General features: G+C 38.6%; 1 protein-coding gene across 1 annotated transcript in view; it reads left to right on the top strand.

Moving 5' to 3' along the window:
* Positions 1 to 2,355: 2,355 nt before the first annotated feature.
* LOC121858309 (mediator of RNA polymerase II transcription subunit 12-like protein) overlaps positions 2,356 to 22,462 on the top strand; it is a gene marked incomplete at its 3' end in the record, with an annotated part of 265,779 nt that continues 245,672 nt past the window's right edge. Inside the window, 3 exon segments of the mRNA XM_042354642.1 lie at positions 2,356 to 2,674; positions 8,315 to 8,416; positions 10,095 to 10,286. Of these exon segments, the coding sequence (XP_042210576.1) occupies positions 2,582 to 2,674; positions 8,315 to 8,416; positions 10,095 to 10,286 (387 nt within the window).

The raw sequence follows: 22,462 nt of genomic DNA, 5'->3' as shown, positions 1-22,462 counted from the left end.
CAGCTGGCTCCCCCAGCCGGGCATCGCAGGTGTGCAGGACGCAGCGCTACTTTCGCCTGGGACAGGACAGGCATAGTGGTGGAAGCTCGCCCTCACAGGCAGTATGGCTCAGGTTGCGGTGTCGTGTCCATCCGGCAACAGACGCCACTGCGAAACGGCTCCACACCTGTGCCTACTACTCCGGTGGTGCACCGTTGTGCCTCCTGGCCTCTTCTGCTGTGTTCTCCATACCTGCGCCTCCTCCGCACCCACGGCCCCTCCCCAGTCGAAGGGTTAGGCCCAGGAGAGGCCGAGGCCTCCGGGCTGCTATGCTAATGATTGTGTAGTGTATGTGATGTAAAATCAGTTTAGAGGTTTTTTTTGTTTTTTTTTTTTTTCCCTTTGTTTGACCTGTTTTTTCCCGCATTATTGTTGTTTTTAAGTGAATGCATTGTTTTCCTTGTTAGTCTAAATGCATTGTCATTTCCTTTTAACTTGGGGGGGAGATGTAAGATTGTACCATCGTAACAGATATGTTTTCCCATGTTGAGATGGGGGCTTGTCTTTGGCAGCGCCCGGTTGCCAGTCTCCAGCTGACGCTGTTAGAATAAAGTCTATAAAAAACGTGGTCTATGACTCCAACCTCTCACAGTAACAGTTAAACAAAAAGCAAAAACGACATATAGGATAGGGGAAAAAAGTAAAAAAGTGTAAAAAATTAGGACCATCTTTATTTCTGAAATGAAAACTACAACTTTTACACAAAGTAACTTTTCTTGTTTTTTTGTTGGCAAATTCTTCAGTGACATTGTCAAAAACTATTTCATCTGTCAATTGTCGCTCTATAGACAGTGTACATGACAAGATTTCCTAAACCGCAAGGTGCTCAGTAGATCTGGTTACAATTCTTGGATCAGTGGTAATGTATGCAGTGTTTAGGCGATCCTCAGGGTAGCTGGGTGCCAGAAGGAGTTTGGTGGCACTCCTGTTTTTCAGCTGACAGTCCTAGCATATCTCGGGGACCAGATGGGGTGACAGTACTCCAGATGGGAAGCCTTCCTCCTGAAGATCGTCACGGGACGGTCTGTCTGAATGATTCTGAGCCTAATAATTTATTTGCTGGTTTTTTTTTGGGTGGTTTGTCAACATACACCTGGTCCTTCTCACACAGTCTCAACTAGTGCATTTCTTCATCCCGTTGGGAGGTATGATGCCTTTCTTACCGTTGGTACGCCCCAGGTGCATCCTCTTACACTTCGTGACATTGGATCTCAGCAGCCATTTCTTCGTGTTCTGGAGCTAAGAGGTCCTTCTGCGGCTCTTCACAGTCCGGTTTGTTCTTTTTCGAATCGCTTTTGTCTGCAATTTGGATGATGTAAACGTCAGGCATGTCATTTATAAACAAACTCTTAGCGGGCCCATACCTTTTCTGTGGTCCGCTTGTTACGGGTATTGTTTCCGTGCCATTAATCACCACACACTGCTAGCGGTCATGTAGAAAGTCTTCTATCCATGCAAGGACATTTCCCCGAATTCAGTACCCTTCCAGTTTGATTTTCAGCCTTTCATGGGGTACACTGTCGAAAGCCTTGGCAAAATCTAGGTCAATATTGTCGATATTACCACCCCGTTCCAGAATATGGGTCCAAATATCCAATACCTTGAGCAATTGTGTTAAGCAGGAGCGCCCCGGCATAAAACCGTGTTGGCAATCCTTTACAAGATTGTTTTGTATTAGATGTTCCATTGTGACATCTCTGATAATACTCTCAAGTACCTTACATATTATGCTGGTCAGGCTCACTGGTCTATAGTTGTTCGTGGAGTGCCGATCGCCCTTCTTGAAGATAGGACTCACATAAGCCACTTTCCATTCACTGGGGACCATTTGTTCATCCAGGCATTTACAAAACAGGATCTTCAGGGGCTCTGCAAGCTCGTTGCACAACTCTCTTAGCACTCTAGGATGCACCATGTCAGGATCGGGACTCTTATGGACCTTTAGTATGTATTAGCAAATTAAAATATATCAGTGTAAGGTAAACAGTTTCTTCAATATGGAATCTTGATTACTTTGTGGGCAAACCCAATCGTGAAGTGGGAGGTGGGTGGGGGCGCCGACTGCAGTCCTGCTAAGGGCGCCAAATAGGCTAACGCCGGCCTTGCCTAGAAAGATTAGAACACCTCCAATTGCTTAGTTTATATTATTAATGAACAAGGGATGATTTAACAGACGTTTATAAGCATCCCACTAGAGGTCAGAACCTTAATTTAAAGAAGTTATCAGTATATAAAAACTGCCAGAGAATGTTATGCCAGCACCAAGCGTGAAATCCTTGAAGGACAGCTGGAAGCTGGATCAACACTGGTGACTGACTGGTAAACGTTGAAACACATTCAAGAGCCCGAGAAATTAAGTAATAAGAGAAATAATCCGTTGAGAACAAAGTAATAATATACTTATTACTTATAATACATTAAGAGAACAAATGTGCCCCCTTTTCTGCCACTTTACATTTATATATCGTGTGGGGAGATAGTGTATGATGTGGCCTTAAGGGTGACGGTGGTGTAAGCGACCACGCCGCCACAGGTCAACAAGATGATGGCTATTCCCTCAGCCGAGAAGCGCCCGCTCAAAAGACAAAAATTAGGGCCACCTGATGTATATCCACAAGATGCTAAGCAAAAAGAGGTATAGTTCTCTCATGTGATATTATTAAACTTGAAAATTCCGCCGTAGTGTAGGGGGGGGAGCCATTTCAGAATCTGTCTTTTTCCAAGTGGAAGAACTGAAGTTTTAATTTATTTTAAGGCAGTAGCTTTTAATACTAATAGGGTCCTATTATTCTGTAGTGATTATGCACGGAACGCTGTATTGATTTGTATACAGGCAGTTAGAGCAAAAAAAAAAGTCCTTTATAGTATTTTTGTCAGAAATTAATATATTGTATATTTTTTTTTTTACTTTTAGATTTCACGTAAAATTCGCAATTTTGATCACAGATGAGCAGGACTTTGAGGTAGAGGGAAATTGTGGCGTGAAAACACGTTAAAACCTGATGAAACCAAACCCATTGCAACCTAACCTAACTTATTACAAAAAAAAAAGTTTAGTATTTAAAAACTGATACCCAGGTTATGGAGGGCAGTTAGGAAACTTTGTAATTATTGACGGTAAATTTGCATTGTCACACCGTTCTGTTAGAAAGTCAAAAATATATTTTTCTAGTGTATTTGTGTGTGTTTAGACCGAGTATGACCTTCATTTCTGGTGGAAAATAGCCGGGGTTTTTTTCGAATTTTTTTCGTTGGACGTTTTCTGAAAAAAATCATGGCAAAATACACCAAAACACACTAGAAAAACAAAAACCAAACCTAACCTAACTGACTCTCACCATATGATGGAATCACCTATTTCTTACCTTATTGGCCTGGTTCTTGTTCGTCGTTGCATTCTGGGATTCTTACCCAACGCCACATATGTTGGTCTTTGCGATATTTACATTGTCTTGCTCTTAGTACACTTTACTGAGGTTGGAAGAACACCATGTGATCGAAAAAATGCTAGAGTTTCTAAGTTTTTTTTCCAAAAACTCGCAATCAGCTCCATATACTTTAAGTGACACCCATCGCAGACTTCCATGGTCGGAACTGAACTTGAATTTCAAAATATGAGAGACCCAAAATAAAACTAGAATTTGATTGGGCCAAATATACTGCGAATTAAACCCATAATCATTTTAATTGGTTCCAAAAGCAAAAACGCTTTTGATTGGCTGCGTGACGTGTACAGGAACGCTTGCGCGTGATGATTTATGAAGGAGACACTCGGTGTTGGAGGTTCGACACCACAACCGCATCCAGCCCATACGTGCACGAACTGATCGCTATAAGAACAGCCCAGTCCCAACCATTGTAAAAATTATCAATAACTTGTAATAAACCAGTGTATTCACTCCCAGTAAATACTACTTGCACTGTCACTATGTTGAAATGCCCTGTAGTTTGAGCTTTTCCCCATCTAGTTATTATATATCTTATTTGTATCACTTATGTTACTTGTATATTATTTATAATTCGAAACCCATTCCCCAAATATGTAACTGTATATTTTCAGCCTTCTGGCTGCCAAGCTCTTTCAATAAACCGTTAATTATTATTATTATTATTATTATTAGTGAGGCAGGCGATAATGGAGGAAGATTAATGGAAGAAAATAGAGAAAATTTGGGATATGCTATCTCCGTTATTATACATTTCCGCTGGTAATGCAATAGATGAAAATTATCTTATAATTAGACGTCTTTTTCGAATATGATAATAAATTAGTGGTAGGAATGAACGGTGTGTAAACGCAATAATACCTTATTGACAACTGACACGTCGGCTATTTTGCGTTGTAAACAGTTATAAAAACGCCGCAATTTTACTATTTTATAAAAGACACTGTCGTAGTTTGTGCATTTTTTATAACCCAACTTAATCTAACCTAACCTAAAATGCTTCAATTTCACCGTGTTTTATAGAGGACACTATTGTAGTTTGTACAATTTTTCTAATAACCTAACCTAACCTTAACATGAAACCTAGCATAATTTAACACCTGCTGCATTACTGCCAAGAAGACAAAATAATGTGCACCTTAGGCGCCTAAATATCTACCAATCGAAGCATTTCCACAAGAAATGATTACTCACTGATGAAAGTATTAAGAAAATATACACCAAAACAAATAACTCATCAGCGGGTCAGTCGTCGATATTAACCAGAAACTTTTTAGTAGAAAAAAAGTTCATTGGTTTATCAAGAACATCCAAAAAATGGTGGAGGAAATAAATTTTGCCAAACAAAAAAGATAAAGAACTTAACCTAACAACTTAAATATCATTATACAGGTGCTTCCCTACTTATGACGGGGTTAGGGACCCAAATCCAGGTCGTAAATCAGAATGGTCGTAAGTCCGAAAAAAAAAAAAACATAAAATCTACAGTGAAATACAGTACAGTAAAAGTAATAAATAATGAGGAATGGATACAGTGTGACTGAGCACTTACCTTTAATGTAGTCAGCTGAATGCACACGGGGCCCCCATAATTTTCTATTTACAGGTATACATGGAGACTATATAAATTGGATGAAGCAGAGAAAGAGACAGGGCTGGGTGGGTCATCAATGTCGCTTTCTTCAGACAGGTTTATGTACTGTGGAAACTTGCTGGTTGAAGGTATTGGATCATCTTGCGGGAGTGAAGAGGCAGCACTGGTGGGGGCGTGAGGAGACAGCAATGGGGGACTTTTTAAAATAGATGTCCAATTTAGACTGCAATTATAAATTTCTCTGTAGCAAGCAAGTGCATCTTGGATCATTCTGTCAACTTTGGCAAAACGCTCATAATTTTGATCCATGCCATCAAACATTTGCATTCCTTTATTAATTGTAGCAAATGTCCCTGCCATTTGCTTCACTGAAAACTTTTTGGGGGGTGTAGGTCCTTCTTCTACATTTAGACTGGGTTTTTCCTCTGCATCTTTGTGTGCTTCCAGTTCAATGAGATCTTTGTTACTAAGCTCTTCTGCTACACTTTCAACCAACTGTTCAACATCTTCATTATCAATTTCTAACTGAAGCTGTTTACCTAACTCCACTATCTTTTTACTAATATCCGAAATAACTTCATTTTCATTAAATCCTCTAAAACTGTTTACATATCTTTTCAGGACTTTCTTCCATATTCCATTCCTGCAATGTTTTGTAACGTGAGCCCATGCTGCACTAATGTTCTTTATACATGACAAAACGTTGTACTCTTTCCAAAACTCTCTGAGCGTTTTCTCACCTTCTGTAGCAGCAACAGCCTGAGCGAAGGTTGTACGTAAATAATACGCTTTAAAGGCAGCAATAGCACCTTGATCCATGGGTTGGATGACAGAGGTAGTGTTAGGTGGAATGTACACTACCTTAACATCAGGGTGCATGTCGTCCAGGTGTGGTGGGTGTCCCTGAGCATTATCCAAAAATCAGCAAAATCTTGAATGGAATCCGTTGTTGCAGACAATACTCCTTGGCTCGTGGAATGAAACAAGTCATGAACCAATCCTCAAACAGTACAATGGTCATCCAGGCTTTCTTGTTACTGCGATAAAACACGGGCAGTGTGTGCTTGCTGACATGTTTAAAAGCCCTGGGGTTCTCTGAATGTTAGATCATGAAGGGCTTTAGCTTGAAACCAGCAACATTTCCCCCAACAGAAGTGTAATTCTGTCCTTGAGTGCCTTGAATCCCGGCATTGTTTTCGCCTCTTTGTGGATGTATGTCCGCTCAGGCATGCGCTTCCACAATAATCCAGTCTCATCCACATTGAATATTTGCTCAGACAAATAATTCCCTTCCACAAGCACATCATCTAACTCCTCCTTAAAAGCTTCGGCAGCACCAACATCAGCACTAGTTGCCTCTCCACTAACCTAAACATTGTGTAAACTGTAGCATTTTTTAAATCTATTAAACCACCCATGACTTGCTGTAAAGGTTTGCTCACATTCATCTCCTGCCTGCTCCTTCAGGCTTTGGAACAGGCTTCTTGCTTTAGCCTGTAAGGTTAGAAGGCTTAGGGTACACGCTTCTGTATTTGGTCTTCTATCCATATCACCAATAATTTTTCCATTTCGTGAATAGGACCTTGTCCTTTCTTCGAAATTATAGTTCCCTTTATAGGTGTTGTTCCTTTCACTACATCACGAATACGTTCCTTGTCCTTCAGAATAGTGGATATGGTCGAGTGCGAGTAACCTAGGTCGCGTGAGATTGTTGCTACAGTTTTCCCATTCTCATATTGCATTATTATCTTCATTTTCATCTCAAAAGTAATTGCTTGTCTCCTTTTCCTCGGAGCACCACCAGCACTCTCACTTGTACGCTTTCCAGTCATTGTAAAGTCAATTAAATACGATAATAACGTAAGTACACAGCGGAATCAGTAGAGCCAAACACCAACTAAGCGCTGCACTGAGTGAGTGTAACCACACGGTGACCCAAGCCAGCCACCCTCTCACTCGGGACGGAAACGTTTCGGTATAGAAAATGCGCGCATCGTTTGAAAAAATTTTTGGTCACGACTGCGGCGGTCGTATGTGCAGATGGTCGTAAGGTCAGAGCAGGTCGTAAGTGCGAATTGACATAAGTTGAGTCAGTCGTAAGTCAGGGACTACCTATGTCTAGCCTAATTTAGCCAGAGGAACCAGAAGGACCTCACCTAACATCCAAATGAAAGTGGTTATGTCTGGGTTTAATAGAGTACTTTAGCAATTATCCGCCAAGCACACACTCCCTGTAATGTTCATCTTAAACGACACCTTTACATGTGATTCTACTCTTTATAAAATGGTCATTCTTATCTGTTGCTTTATATATTTGTTGTCATATATCTTGATATACATAATAATTAGTGAAAAGAGGAGGCTTAACACTGGGTGTTCTCCAAAACCATGAATTTGTTTGTGACTTCGAATGTAAATGTTCTTTATTTCAAACTTTTTTCCACTCATGTCTTGAAAGTTAATGTTTTCAAGTAATTCTTTTAACTCTCTTTGAGACTTTTGGGCAAAGATTCACTAGACTACAATCATTGAATTATATAGTGATTTTTATACTGTATAGGGAGATAGAAAATAAAGGCATACATATCATATTTTTGTTGCAATTTTTTATATTTAGAGTTATTTTGACTTTGTTTTTACTTATGAAAATACAATTTTGGTCTCACAAAGTGGGCAGGGCTTTGAAGTAGAGGGAAATTTTGTGGTAAAAACTTGCAGAAAACTGACAAAACCCAACCTAATAAAACCTGGCTTAACCTAACCTAACTTTGCCTTTGTCTTGGCGATTTTGCTTCATTTTGTGAAGAAACTAAATGTGTTTATCTTCACAATAATGGCAGTTTGCACCTTATGAGCACCACCAAGTGCCCACCCGGTGCAATAAAGTACCAAGATCGTGTAGTTCAACAATTATCGGTCAGTATCGGTGTTGTAACTTATCGGTGTTTTTTTTTACTTTACAGTGAGAGGACATCACCAATGTTCACATTGTACTCTGTTTTGGTGACTGTGAAGTAATTTTTGCTAATTTTTTTGTGACTGTAAAGTGCTTTGGCCACACAAAGACCATCGTTCATGCTGATTGTTTATGTCATCATCATTAAAGAGGAATATCGTAGATAGGGAGATGGTAGATTGGAGGATATCTGTACCTGGTATTTCAAGCCCCCTTTTCCCCTCTAGTTTGAACTAAGGAGCTTTTGCTGTATATTTTATGATTCATTGTGTGTTTCAGGATGAATTGGATGATGTTAGTGTTAAACAAGGTTTCATACATCGGCCACAAATCCAAGATGAGTACGGCAGTGCACAGAACACTTCCATCACCCCTGCTAAGGTTTGTTTCTTTATTATTGTTTCTACGTTACAGTACAGTATGTATAGTTATACAATTAAGTTTAAGAATCATTCATAAAATATAAAAGAATAAGATAATGAATCTTATTTTATGAGGTGCCTTTTATGGAGGTATGTAGAGCCAAAAAGTATCGAGACCCCAGGGTCCGGTGGAATAGAAAACTATTGATAAACTCAGGCGCGTTGATATACAGTATTGATTGGGTTTACGTTTTATGCCTTTGCTTGATGTTTTCATATTCTTTTGTATGCCTTTTTCTTCTATTCTTTTTGAATTGGCTGTATATGTGCATTACCAATATGTCATTATGTATTTCTTGATGGTGATCTTGCCTTACCAACATGCCACACATGTAGCTACTCTCTATACTAGGCAACCAAAATTTTTTTGCAAATGAACTAATGTGCTGTACAAGGGGTCCTCATTATACTTGAGGGTTACATTGCAAAAAGTTTGCATAAACCAAAATCACATTAAATGAACAACTCTTTTAATATAATAAATAGGGGATGCCTTTCACAACATATACCATACTGCCCAGATCCATTTATACCCACTATTTCCTGGGATTCATACAGTTATCACTTAATTAAAAAGAAGTACTGTTTTACTGTAAAAAACAACTTTACAAATGAAAACTTAAGTGGAAATTGAATCTCATAAGCATGACTGCCTGTTAGGTACAGTGTGGATACAGTAACTGTATACTATACCCTTTCCATGCTAACCTGGCCTGTAGGCCACACCCCTGTTCTAAAAAATTGCTGATTGATTCATAGAAATGTTTGCGCTGCTGTCCATTTATTCAAAGTAAATATGTTCACAATTGGTAAGCTGAACTGTTATTCTCTAAAATACAGTGATGTTAAATAACGGGATTATCAAATGATTTCAAGGCATTAGCACTTTAGAGAGGATGTTAGAAATTTTTAAATATTTATCACAAAAGGTCGAAGTCAAAGAAGTCTTTTCATATTTCTTTGTTTGCTACAACACAGTATTTATGATAGGGAATGCCAAGTTAGTGGATAAAGTATTTAATAATTTGCTCGTGGGTGTGAGAAATATTTTTGTTGGTTAAGTATCACAGTGCTGACATCTGTTGATAGTTAAGAGTTGACGTCTGCTGGCTATTGTGCCGTGTGTCAAGATGAGCTAGATTCCCGCAAAGTTCAGTGGCTGTTTCCTTGGGCGTTTTACCTCCTCTCGGACTGCGATGTTTATACAGAGATTTATCAGTTATATAAATTATTTTGGATATATCCAGCCATACAAACTATTGTTCATTACCTATTGTGCTTTATTTTTTGTTTCAATTGTTTCTGTTTGCTTTAAGTCTGATACAAAACAAAGAAATATGAAAAGACTTCTTTGACTTCGACCTTTTGTGATAAATATTTAAAATTTTCTAACATCCTCTCTGAAGTGCTAATGCCTTGAAATCATTTGATAATCCTGTTATTTAACATCACTGTATTTTAGAGAATAACAGTTCAGCTTACCAATTGTGGAAATATTTAGTTTGAATAAATGGACAGCAACGCAAACATTTCTATGAATCAATCAGCAATTTGTAGCTATAGACGAGGAGTGTGGCTTGCGGGCCAGGTTAGCATGAAAATATTATAAGTGTAGGTGACGTTCTATTTTGTTTCAGGTGGCAAATTACTTCAATGCCATCCTTAAGAAGAAAGCGGAGTCAAACCAGCTGCCAGACACAGCCAGGAAGAAACAACAAATAAACAGTAAAGATAACTTTTGGTTGGTGACACCAAGATCCAAAACAGCTATAGAGGCTTGGTTCAAAGACTTAGCTGGATCAAAGGCTTTAACTTCACTTGCCAAAAAAGTAAATTAAAGGTTTGAATTTGAGTATTGTATTCTATAAGAGTAATATATATATATATATATATATATATATATATATATATATATATATATATATATATATATATATATATATATATATATATATATATATATATATATATATATATATATATATATATATACACACACACACATATATACACACAGTCATGCGCCGGTTAACATCCTAGATATGTTCTTGGAAATGTGACGTTAACCGAAATGGACGTTGTCCGATCATCACATAAACTTTGTATTTATACTCACGTGTATGTGGAATACTATATACGTACAGTTACACTCGTGCAAAATATATGACGTTTATATTCAAATTAGTCGCTGTCTTACAAGGATTCCAGCAATGCTGGGCAGATGGGGGAGAGGGAGGGAGGGAGCGAGCATGGGGGGGGAGGGGAGCGGGAGGTGAGGTAGTACGTTTGACAGTTGGCGCCCAAGGTGTGTATTTATCAATCCTTAAGTGACTAAACTTGTCTCTAATAAAAAGCCAGGGAAATGACCTGGGGGAATATAATTTATATTGCTGGGATTCTTGTAAGATAGTGATTAATTTGAATATAAACAAGCTACAATTTGCACTAGACGTAACAATTTTAGTACCGTAATCAATTTAGTACATGTACACTCCAGCTTTGCACTAAGGTCATTTATTTTTTTTACGTTTCTTTTAGTATGGTGTGTTCATGTAAATGGATGAAAATAAATGAAGAAATTTATGTAAATCTACCCAAAAATACAGTTGAAAAACTTTATATTATAAAATGTACTACAGTGCTGTACACTAATGTACTACAATTTTTATCTCTTGAGCATAATATATGACGTTTATATTCAAATTATTGGCTGTCTTGCAAGGATTCCAGCAATGCAAATTATATGCTCCTAACTTTAGTCTGAGATATTATATAAGATAAAAACTGTAAGCCTAAAACCCTGCCTGGGAGGGAGGAAGGGAGCCAGCCAGCCAGCGAGAGAGGGAGGGAGTGAGCGAGCGTGGGGGGGGGGAGGAGAGGGGTTGAGGTGATATGTTTGACAGTTTGAGCCGAAGGTCTCTGTGCGTTTATTTAACAGTCCTACTAAGCTTCTCTCATTTTAAAATGCCAGTGAAATGACCTGGGAGAATATAATTAACATTGCTGGAATTCTCACAAGACAGTGACCAATTTGAATATAAACAAGCTATAATTTCCATTAGACATACAAATTTTAGATCCAATTTAAGAATTTTATTACAGAGAGCAAAATTTTTATCTCCTGTGCAAAATATATGATGTTTATATTCAAATTAATCACTGTCTTGCAAGGATTCCAGCAATGAAAATTATATTCGCCTAAATTTAGTCTGAGATACTGCATTATATAAGACAAAAACCATGGCTGGGCAGATGGGGGAGAGAGAGGGAGGGAGCGTGCATGGGGGGGGGGGAGGGGGAGCGGGAAGTGAGGTGTACTTTGACAGTTAGCACGAAGGTCTGGTGAAGTATTTATTTGTTTATTTATGTTGTTTAAATTACTTTTTGTTTTTTTCATAAAATTTCATAGAAGTGACCGGGGAGAATATAATTTACATTGCTGGAATTCTTAAAAGATAGCGATTAATTTGAATATAAACAAGCTATAATTTGCATTAAACATACAAATTTTAGATCTAATTGAAGAATTTTATTAGAGAGAGCAAAAATATTATCTTTGATGCAAAATATATGACGTTTATATTCAAATTATTCGCTGTCTTGCAAGGATTCCAGTAATGCAAATTATAATCTCCCAACTTTATTCTGTGATTTTATACAAGATACAAACTTAAAGCCTATTGTATAACCAGAAACCTTCGCTGGGAGGAGGGGGGGGTTGAGTTTTTGTTTTTTGCTTATAAAATTTAATAGAAGTGACCGGGGTGAGGGAGGTGTCGGTGGTGGTGTGAAGTAGATGGTGGTGCTGTGAGGGAAGTGTTGGTGGTTGTGTGAGGGTTTTTTTTTTTTCATGGGCCACGGACGTATATGTGATCCGCGTTGTTGGGCGTTAACAGCATGATTGTGTATATATATATATATATATATATATATATATATATATATATATATATATATATATATATATATATATATATATATATATATATATATATATATATATATATATATATATATATACATATATATATATACATATACATATACACACAGTTGTCCCTCGGTTAACGAAATTTCGGTTAACGAATTACGTTCCATAAGAATATTCAATTCAGTTTACAAAAAAAATTCAGTGAACGAATTCCTTACGAATTCCTCTCAACATGTTTTCGCTTGCTCACCAGCTGGAATATTAGTCCGCCAATACAGTATAGTTTGGATTTACGCGGTTTTTGTTTACGCATTTGGTCACCTTGCCAGAATGAAATGTTTTAATTACGTAGTAAATTTCGTCATTTATGTGGGTGAAGTATAATTTGTTTATTTACTGAAGATATATATGTTTTTAGCTCATAAAATATATAATTTACATTGCTGGAAGCCTTACAAGATGGTGATCATTTTAAATATAAACATCTTAACATTTGCATTTACGTATGGTAAATTTCGTCATTTATGTGGGTGAAGTATAATTTGTTTATTTACTGAAGATATATATGTTTTTAGCTCATAAAATATATAATTTACATTGCTGGAAGCCTTACAAGATGGTGATCATTTTAAATATAAACATCTTAACATTTGCATTAGACATACAAATTTAAGATGTAATTTAAGAAGATGATGAAAATGAGCAAAAATTTTATGTCTTGTGCAAAATATATGACGTTTACATTCAAAATATTCCCTGTCCTGCAAGGAATCCAGCAATGTTAATTATATTATCCTAACTTTAGTCTGAGGTATTATTTATTACTATACCTTAAAATCTAGCATTTTCACCCAAACATTTCTCAGAGAGGGAGGAGCCAGCGGGCGTGGGAAGAGGGGGGGATGGGAGTTGAGTCCATTATTTGAATTGACATGAACCGGGCGACTGTATTTCTCTTAAATATTAATTGTGTGCATACCATCATAAAATTAAGATGTTATTTTTACTACAACATAGGTATTGTGTCGGAAAAAGTGGAGTTTGGGGGTCGGCCCAGTCTCTATTTCAATTAATCCCAGATGTTCTGTTATTTCATTTATGCGTTTCTTGTTTTACGCGGACCTCCACGGGTTCAATTGACCACTTAAATGCAGACTATACTGTACAGTAATCGGTTCTAGGGCTTAAATTCGTTCCCATTTGAGTAAATATCAAGAAGGTTATACTATTCAATAATTTTCTGAGTTTTATATTCAAATTTTTAGTCATTTTAACAATTATTTAACATAATTGAAGTACAGAAAACTAGTTTTTAGTGCGCCAAACAGCCACTCAACACACCAAACAGGCGTCACTTTGTATCTCTGGTCAGTGGAGGAAGCATCTTGCTTGAGACTCTCTTGAACATAAACTATTTTTACATTTTTACACTACAATTATTGGTCATTCCGAAATTTATTTTACATATTGACAATATATAGTGCAGTATATTGTTGATTTAAAGTAAATAATCTTGAATTACACCTAGTGAATTAAAATTTTATGGGTGAAATGACAGCAACAAGCATGGGGTGATTTCTCTTCCATTTCCTTCTCTTCTCCCTTCTCCTCCACCCCCACTTCTAATTCCCATCATCATCAACCAGGAGCCTTCTACATACACACCTCAAAGTAAGTGTACTTTACCGCATTAATTTTTACTTTGTATGTAATTTTTGGTGAGCTGGAACCAATTACCCAAAATCCCATTGAAACAATGGTTTTGGTTTACGAATGACCTTCTGGAACGAATTGTGTTTGTTAACCGAGGGACCACTGTATATATATACACACACTTGCACGCACATACACACATTGGACTTCAATGCACTGGAATTTGATTTGACTTCAGTGCACCGGAATTTGCTTCTTTTTTTTTTTTGAGACTGGGGTGCTTTGGATTACGCCTCTATTCACCAGAAATATTTAAAAAGTTCGGAAAATCCACCATCAGCTTACAGTAGACAGTTTGTGTGATTGTATGTCTGGTTGAACATCTGTGTATGTGTGTCACACTGCACATGTCGCAGTCTAAGTCCTGCCTTCTTATGTGTATAGTATCAGTGTGCTGCAGCTCGCTACCAACACTCATTTATGTGAACTTTTAAATAGAGTACAGTGATCCCTCGGTTAACGAACGCCTCGGTTAACGAAATTTCGGTTAACGAACTGCCTTCCATAAGAATCTTCAATTCGGTTAACGAATTTCTGACGAACCGACCTCAACATGTTTTCGCTTGCACTGACCGGACAACCAGCTTTGGTATCAGTCCGCCAATACATTAATCGGTTCTAGGGCTTAAATTCCTTACTATTTTAGTAAATATCAAGAAGTTTATACTATTCAATAATTTTAAAAGTTTAATATTAACTTTTTTAGTCATTTTAACAATTATTGAACATAATTGAAGGTAAAGAAACTAGTTTCTGGCGTGCCATCCAGCCTGTTAACACACCAGACAGGCGTTAGTCTCTCTCTATTTTCAGTGGAGGTAACATCTTGCTTGAGACTCTCTTCAACTAAATGCTTTTTTTCTGTGTTTCCAAGCAAATTATTGGTCATTTTGAAATATATTTTACATATTGACAATATATAATGCAGTGCAGTGTTGATTTAAAGAAAATAATCTTGAAATACACCAAGAGAACTAAAATTTTATGGGTGAAATGGTGCCATGGGGCGACTTCTCTTCCACCCCAATGCCTTCTCTTCTTCCTTCTCCTCCACCCCCATTCTAATTCCCATCATCATCATCATCATCATCCAGGAGCCTTCTACATACACACCTCAAAGTAAGTGAACTTTTCTACTATTTTTGTTGAATTTAGGCAATTTTCGGTGAGCTGGAACCAATTACCCAAAAACCCATTGAAACAATGGTTTCGGTTAACGAACTTTTTGGTTAACGAACAACCTGCTGGAACGGATTGAGTTCGTTAACCGAGGGAACACTGTATGTTTTTTGTTTGTTTTTTTATTATTTTTCTTTTTTACACGGGGAACAGCCCACTTGGGCACAGGTCATCGACCCACAGCAGGGCCTAAGGGGCGAAAAAATAAAGAGTAAATATGCGAGGGTTAGGCTCGCAAAATGGCAGCGAATAACATTTGCTGTCGGGGGGGGGGGGTACATTTTTACTCGTATGCAAAGAAATGTATCTTCACTTTATGTTTTTGCCCTTAGAACAATTATTTCTTTTACCTGTATTGTATTATGTGTGTGTGTGTGTAGATACACACACACACATACAGTATATACAATACAGGTAAAAGAAATTACTGTCTCTAGAACGAATGGCTCCCTGTCCCAACCGTGAAAATGACAGCAACTTTATAAAACTACCCTTAGACATTCTTGGGTACATCCAGGGTATCATCTGCGAATGATCGAGGTCTGCGAATTTAAAATCCGCAAATTTGAAGGGTGTGCTGTATTGTCTTTAACAGGGATACTTGAGGGTTTTAAGAAATGGGTAAAATTATGTAGAGTATGTATTTTAAGAAATGGGTAAAATTAAATCTGGTCAAATCATATTTGCTGTAAGCCTTTTGAGAGCTACTCCAATAAACCTTCGTTCTTCTAGACAATTAGGGGGAGAGGGTGTCCGGATGAACCGGGGGACGAATGCTCATTAACAATATTCATAATATTGTACATGGATTTTATTGATATGGGTAATAACAATAATAATATGGTGTTGATAATGATAGGGGGACCACCTGTCTGAAAAAGCCGATTGTCTATATCTTCCGGCAAGTGTACTAAATGTATAAAAATTATAAATGATATAAAGAACACCAAACTGTATTTTACGGTATATAAGACACACGGCCATATAAGACATATCCCCCATTTTAGCAGTGAGTATTTAGGAAAAAACTTGTGTGTATTTTCCTCCCGTAGCCATAGTTTTCTTAAAATTATATGTACAGTACTGTACCAGTAAATGTGAGGAATAAATTAAAATAATACCAATCAATAAGTTACAACAAAAAATAATATTGCCAAACCAGTAAATAAAAGACAAATGAAAGTTTAACAGACTCGGCATTTACATATACTGTACAGTAGGGTTGAGATATATCGCGAGATAGGGTCCAATGATGTTTGCTATATACTAAATCACGATATATAATTACATGTAATCAATGGGGAAAATAGGGTTAGGTTCTGGAGGCCAAAAATAGTGACTAAACTTGACTTAACGAGTTAATTTTCTTACTAACTAAAGCACCAATGAACACTAGACTCAGGACCAACAGGCTATTTCAATGTCAGTATCAATATCAAGGAACACCAGACTCGGCAGTGGACGCCACACTGCCACCCTCACTTGACAATCCCACACCTACATAAATGAACACCAAAACTATTAGTTACAGTTTTAAATCTTTTCCATTAAGCTTTCCATTATCTTCACTTCACTTTTCACGTCACTAGCAACCCATTTACTCTCACCTTAGAAGTCGTAATCTGCAGCAGACTCGGCTGCTTTCTCGTCACTCACTCAGAAAGACTGAGCAGGTGAGCGTGAATGCATGAGTGAGCAGCCACGGTAGCACCTTTGGTGAGCAAATAACGCATTTGTTTGCCATGGCGGTACATTTTAAATATTTCCTGCCCGATTTCCCTCGCGAAGTAAAAAAAAAAATTATCGCTATGTATAGGAAAATTTCGATAAATTTGGTAGCCACGATATAAAAAAATCGTTTTTAAAGTCACAATATACCCCGACCCTACTGTACTGTAATCTCTGCTTCACCATAGTAACGGAGACCAGCTGGGACGCTACCTCTGCTGATTCCCTAGCAACGCTCCCCAACCCCTCCACTCAGCGCCCACCTCACACTCCTTCACTGAACCAGCTAACTCGTGTGCAAAGAAATGTACTGTATATTCCCTTTATGTGTTTGCCCTTAGGAGAAATATTTCTTTTACTCTTTTCACAATATGTATGTAGGATGGTGTGTGCATGTGACTGAGTTGAAAATAAATGAAGAAAGTTACGTATATCTACCTGAAAATACAAGTTGAAAAACAACCATAACACCTCACAGCTTGGCCCAGTAGCCTGGTGGTTACAGTGATGAGTCTAACATAGCTACAATGCCGTGATTAATCACTGTTAAGCACTATTCTATCAGTAAACACCAATAATAACAGTAAATCCAGTGAAATATGGCAGGGAGCGAGAAGAGTTACAACAATAGACGATGGACTAACTAGCGGTCACTTACTCACCTTACTTGCTCTCGTTGCCAGGCGCACGATCGAAATACGTATGGGAGAAATACATATCTTATAGCCTAGTTTGAAAATGGTACGAGCACAGTGTTAAACACATTATATAAACTATGCATTTTCTTACGATATCATAAAAAGAAACATTGTATCATTACTAGAGTAAATGAATTAATATTCCCACAAACAACAATTGACAACTCTGTTTTTGTTTCCCCCCTCCTCGGGCACCTGTATTCCTCACGCTGACATCTTAGTTATTTTAACTTACCTCCTCTTAATTTTAATAGAGTAACTTAATGTACTACTAACCTTTTGGTGAGAGATGCTGAAGTTTGAGTTTTGCCGTGATCATATAGTTGGACTCATGACTGTTTCGTTGTCTTCGTCAGACTGCAAGGATACTGTAATGTCTGATGATAGAGCCGACAGTGTGGGTGTAGATGAAGGGCCAGCTGCAGGTGAGGAGGGAGAAGTAGGGCAAGGTGTAGGAGTCCTGCTGGGATGAAGGGGGTTTAGGATGGAAGGAGTCAATCTTAGTCTGCTTATTAATCTCCAGTTGCATCCTGCATATCAAGTCCCTCAACTCAAGAATGTGGGAGTAGTAATTTTTTAAATCAGGTTCATTTGTATTGGCAAACAGATACTCAAAGCAATGTCCAATCCTGCCCGAACAGCTGACAACTTTGGAGCAAACAAGATGATGTCTTCATCTTCGTCGTCATCATTGTCCTTTTCGGGGGCTCTGCAGGAAGCTGCTATCTCCTCCTCAGCCATCAGCTGGAAGCCAGGATCATTTTCGTCACTGTGAAGCCATTTCAAGACATTTTCTTCAGTTATTGTATCCTCACCAGCCTTCAAATTATAGTTGTAGTCAGCCACCTCAAACTCCTCAAAATCATCTACATGATCTACATCTTGTATCAATTTCTTCCAGCTGTTGGCAAGTGTCAACACCTTCACATCCTTCCATGCTGCTGCCCAGTTGAAGATGGCTGCCTCGATGTCATACTTACGTAGGCTCTGTAGAGTGCGCTGGCCTCCCGTGTTCTCGTCTTTATCGTCTTCATCCTCCAACACGACCATGACATCTTGCAAATACTTCCTTCTATATATCAAATTTGCTGCATAAATGATGCCTTGATCCATTGGCTGGATTTATGATATTGTGTTGGCAGGAAGGAAAATGCACCATATCATGCCATCATCACAAACAGTCTCATGGGCATCAGGGTGAATAATGGCCTTGACACGATTAACCCTTAAGCCCCGGGTTAGGGTGCTGCTGCCAATAATCCCCCCGCGCATGCGGGGATAAATTGGGAAAAATCTACCTTCCAAAAAAAAAACAGTGGCGGAAATAGGCGGATGTTCTGGAACCTCACCCGGGGCCTAAGGCTTAACAGGAATCATCAAGATGTCCATCTGATAACAACGTATCTTGGTGCAGGCGTGCTTAAAAAAGAAGTCTTTAAAGATAGCTGCCATAAAACAGGCCTTGACTCTGGCATAATAATGGACAGGCAGATTATCCATTATGTCTTTGATAGTGTGAGGATGCTTAGCCTTTCCTACAATAACAGGAGTTAGGTGGTGCATGCCGTCAGCATTGGCAGGACACATCACAGAAACGAACCTTATCCAGCTTCCTCCCACGTGTTGATTGTTCCTTTGCCAGGGCTTGGGTATTCTCTGGTAACATTCTCCAAAATGGCCCATTCTCATCTGCGTTATACACCTGTGACAAAAGCAGGCCTTCTTGAGCAATCAGTTAAGTCAACATCTTGCAAAAAGGCTCAATCTCCTCATTTGGGGCTCTTGCAGCTTCCTTACAGACCTAATGGTTGACAATCCCATGCCTTCCTCCTAAACCTCCACAGCCAACCATCAGAGGCATTAAAGTTAGATATGCCAAGGTGAGTAGCTAACTTTTCTGCAGCCATTTGTATCTCGATACCACGCACAGCCACTGCACTTGAACGCTGCTATTAATTCCATTTGAACACAGTACAGTCCTTACTTCACTTTAATGACTAATTGGTACAATACCACAAAAATGGTCATTAAAGTGAAAATTGCTAATGTGGTTCCTCTGGTGAGTATAGTTTACATGCTAAATGGGTCAATTGGTACCAGCCCTCAGACACTTTCACCCCCTATAACCCCACGAAAAATTACAACCACTTATTCACACTCTTTAATACTGCATGTAGAGTTAATAACTAATAATAACTAACATTTAGACACTCACTGAACTGCTTAATGAGACTGTTTGCTGTCATTCGAGGCAGGGAAGTGGTGTTAGTGCCCCCCTGCCCTGCTTCCCCAGCACCACCACCAACTGATCCTTCAGTCTCAAAGCCAGTGAAGTCTAGTGGTAAATCTAACAGATCACACAGGTAAATCTTGAACATTATCATTAACACACCACACCTATTCACACACACTGATCAAAACAAACCACCCCGCTAGCTGGCATCATCAAGATGGCTGCCCAGAGTGACTATCAACTTGCGCAGCTGATTCTTATTGTGTTGAAATGTATTGTTAATGCATTGAGGTGTTGCATTTCATTACTGTTGCTATTGTGATGAATCATTAATGTGAAACTCGTTAAATGAAATACTATGTACTGTATCTTCCAGTCATTGATCCTGTGCTACTCTCATTAGCTTGTGGTCTCCAACAGTTGTCATATAGGTCAAAGAATCAGGACTATATTTCATTGCAAATGACTGCAGGGAAACCTTAGCCTTTCGTATATGAGACACCGTTTGCTTAGCGACGCCTTATTCGCTACAACATCTCGCTACAGGCCAACCACTCTAACTTCTGTAACAACTCCAGCTTCTGAGCAACAGTAAGCTGCATGCATTTCCTTTTGGGTGCCATCACTACACAACAGTCACAAGGCGCAAGAAATCTGGCACAAAAACAGTCACAAGGCACAAGAAATCTGGCACAAAACAAACAGTCACGAGGCACAAAATACACGAGGAACAAGAAAAGGATACGATCGAGAGGTAGTGAGATGGTGGATACAGACCAAGGCAACAAACGAGACTGGGAAGGGACACGTGCTGTGACTATTGGCAGGAGATGCGGACTGGGTCCATTTTAGTAGCAGCGGGGGAGTAAACTCCGCATACTGACAGAGAGAGATAGACCGAATAGGAATTTGTCACATCCAAGTGTCGTCTGGACCAACCGAAATCCAGATCTGAGAGGTCCGGAAGTGGGAGTGTTTACTGTAGTATGACATTGCTGCATTCGCCAGTTTATTTATTGATTCAGTATTATACAGTATTCTCTTATGATCAGCCTCTAATCGTGTGTGATTTATCATGATTAATATACTCTCTTCAATAATAGTAAAAAATACAATAGTACTGTACATAATTTGTAATTTGACTTCAAAATAAAAGGATAAGCTGTATCGGAAGGTATTCACTCAGGATACAAGAGGGGTCACTACTGTACTGTATATGATATGGATATGCCTTCCTAACAACGTTATTTATTTCTTTTGAGTTATACATGGTGGCTTGATTTGACTTAGATAACTGATGAATGAATAAACCAGAGACTCACATGCATAATACACTACAATAGTATTTACTAACTGCTGATAAATAAACTACATTATATTACAGTGATATTCCCATTAGCTGGAACAATTGGTGCAGAGCTCTTCTAGGGATTAGAGACTTCCGGGTATAATGAGACGACTCTCAAACCCGGAAAAAATCCCACGTCCCACAACTTTTTTCTGGTACTGGGACAAATTTCTGAGAATCTAAACTTTTCATCTCGCAGAGATAGACACACTTGCACATCTCTAGAATGTTTCTGGGTGTTGGGGAATGCTTTCTGAGAGTCTAAACTACATATTTCATCATTTCATTTCCCACGGACAAACACTCGTCCATTACATTTAGACTGGTCACGGGCGGAAATATTTACAGCTAGTGAAAAATTTTATAAGATTTTATTCACAGCTGCTCTAATTGTGTTAGAGGCGAATTTGGTACCATAATGATCCTAAATAAATTCTCTACAGGACTACAGCATTCCAATAAAAGATCCTTAAACAAAATATTTTGATAATACAGTGAACCCTCACTTTACGCGGTCAATTGAACCCACGGCGGCCCGCGTAAAGTGAGAAAGGCGTAAAGTGAACAACATAACATATGGGATTAATTGAAATAGAGACTGGGCCGACCCCCAAACTCCACTTTTTCAGACATAATACCTACGTTGTAGTAAAAATAACTTCTTAATTTTATGATGGTATGCACACACAATTAATAATTAAGAGAAATATCAATAATATTAGGTTTTTTAACACTTACATTAGTAGAAAAGATGGCTGGGCACACGGGGATGGAGGGTTGGTTCCGAGGCAGAGGGTAGATTATTGGCCCTCACCTGTATCACTTGTATCAATTGTATCACTATCCACCACAGAGGCTTGCAGGGCCTCTTTGTCAAACCCCTCAAAGTCCATATAAGTCCATATCCTCACTATCACTGACTTGGGCCGGCTGTGGTGGGTGGCGGGTGAAGAACTCGGTAATGTTTTGATGACTGGGCGATCTTGTGAGCACCCTGCTCGCGCCGCTCTCCGCGTAAAAGGGTACACACACCGCGGAAAGTGAGCATTCCGGTTTCGGCAGGGTACCGCGTAAACGTGGAAACGCATAAAGTGAAACCGCGTAAAGCGGGGGTTTACTGTACAGCAGTGATAGCCTCGTTAGCTAGAACAATTGGTGCAGAGCACTTCCGGGAA

This window comes from Homarus americanus, unplaced genomic scaffold, assembly GCF_018991925.1.
Source record: "Homarus americanus isolate GMGI-L3 unplaced genomic scaffold, GMGI_Hamer_2.0 scaffold57980, whole genome shotgun sequence".
Lineage (NCBI taxonomy): Eukaryota > Metazoa > Arthropoda > Malacostraca > Decapoda > Nephropidae > Homarus > Homarus americanus.
The sequence above is the reverse complement of the archived record's forward strand: the minus strand, read 5'-3'. Positions and strand labels throughout refer to the sequence as shown.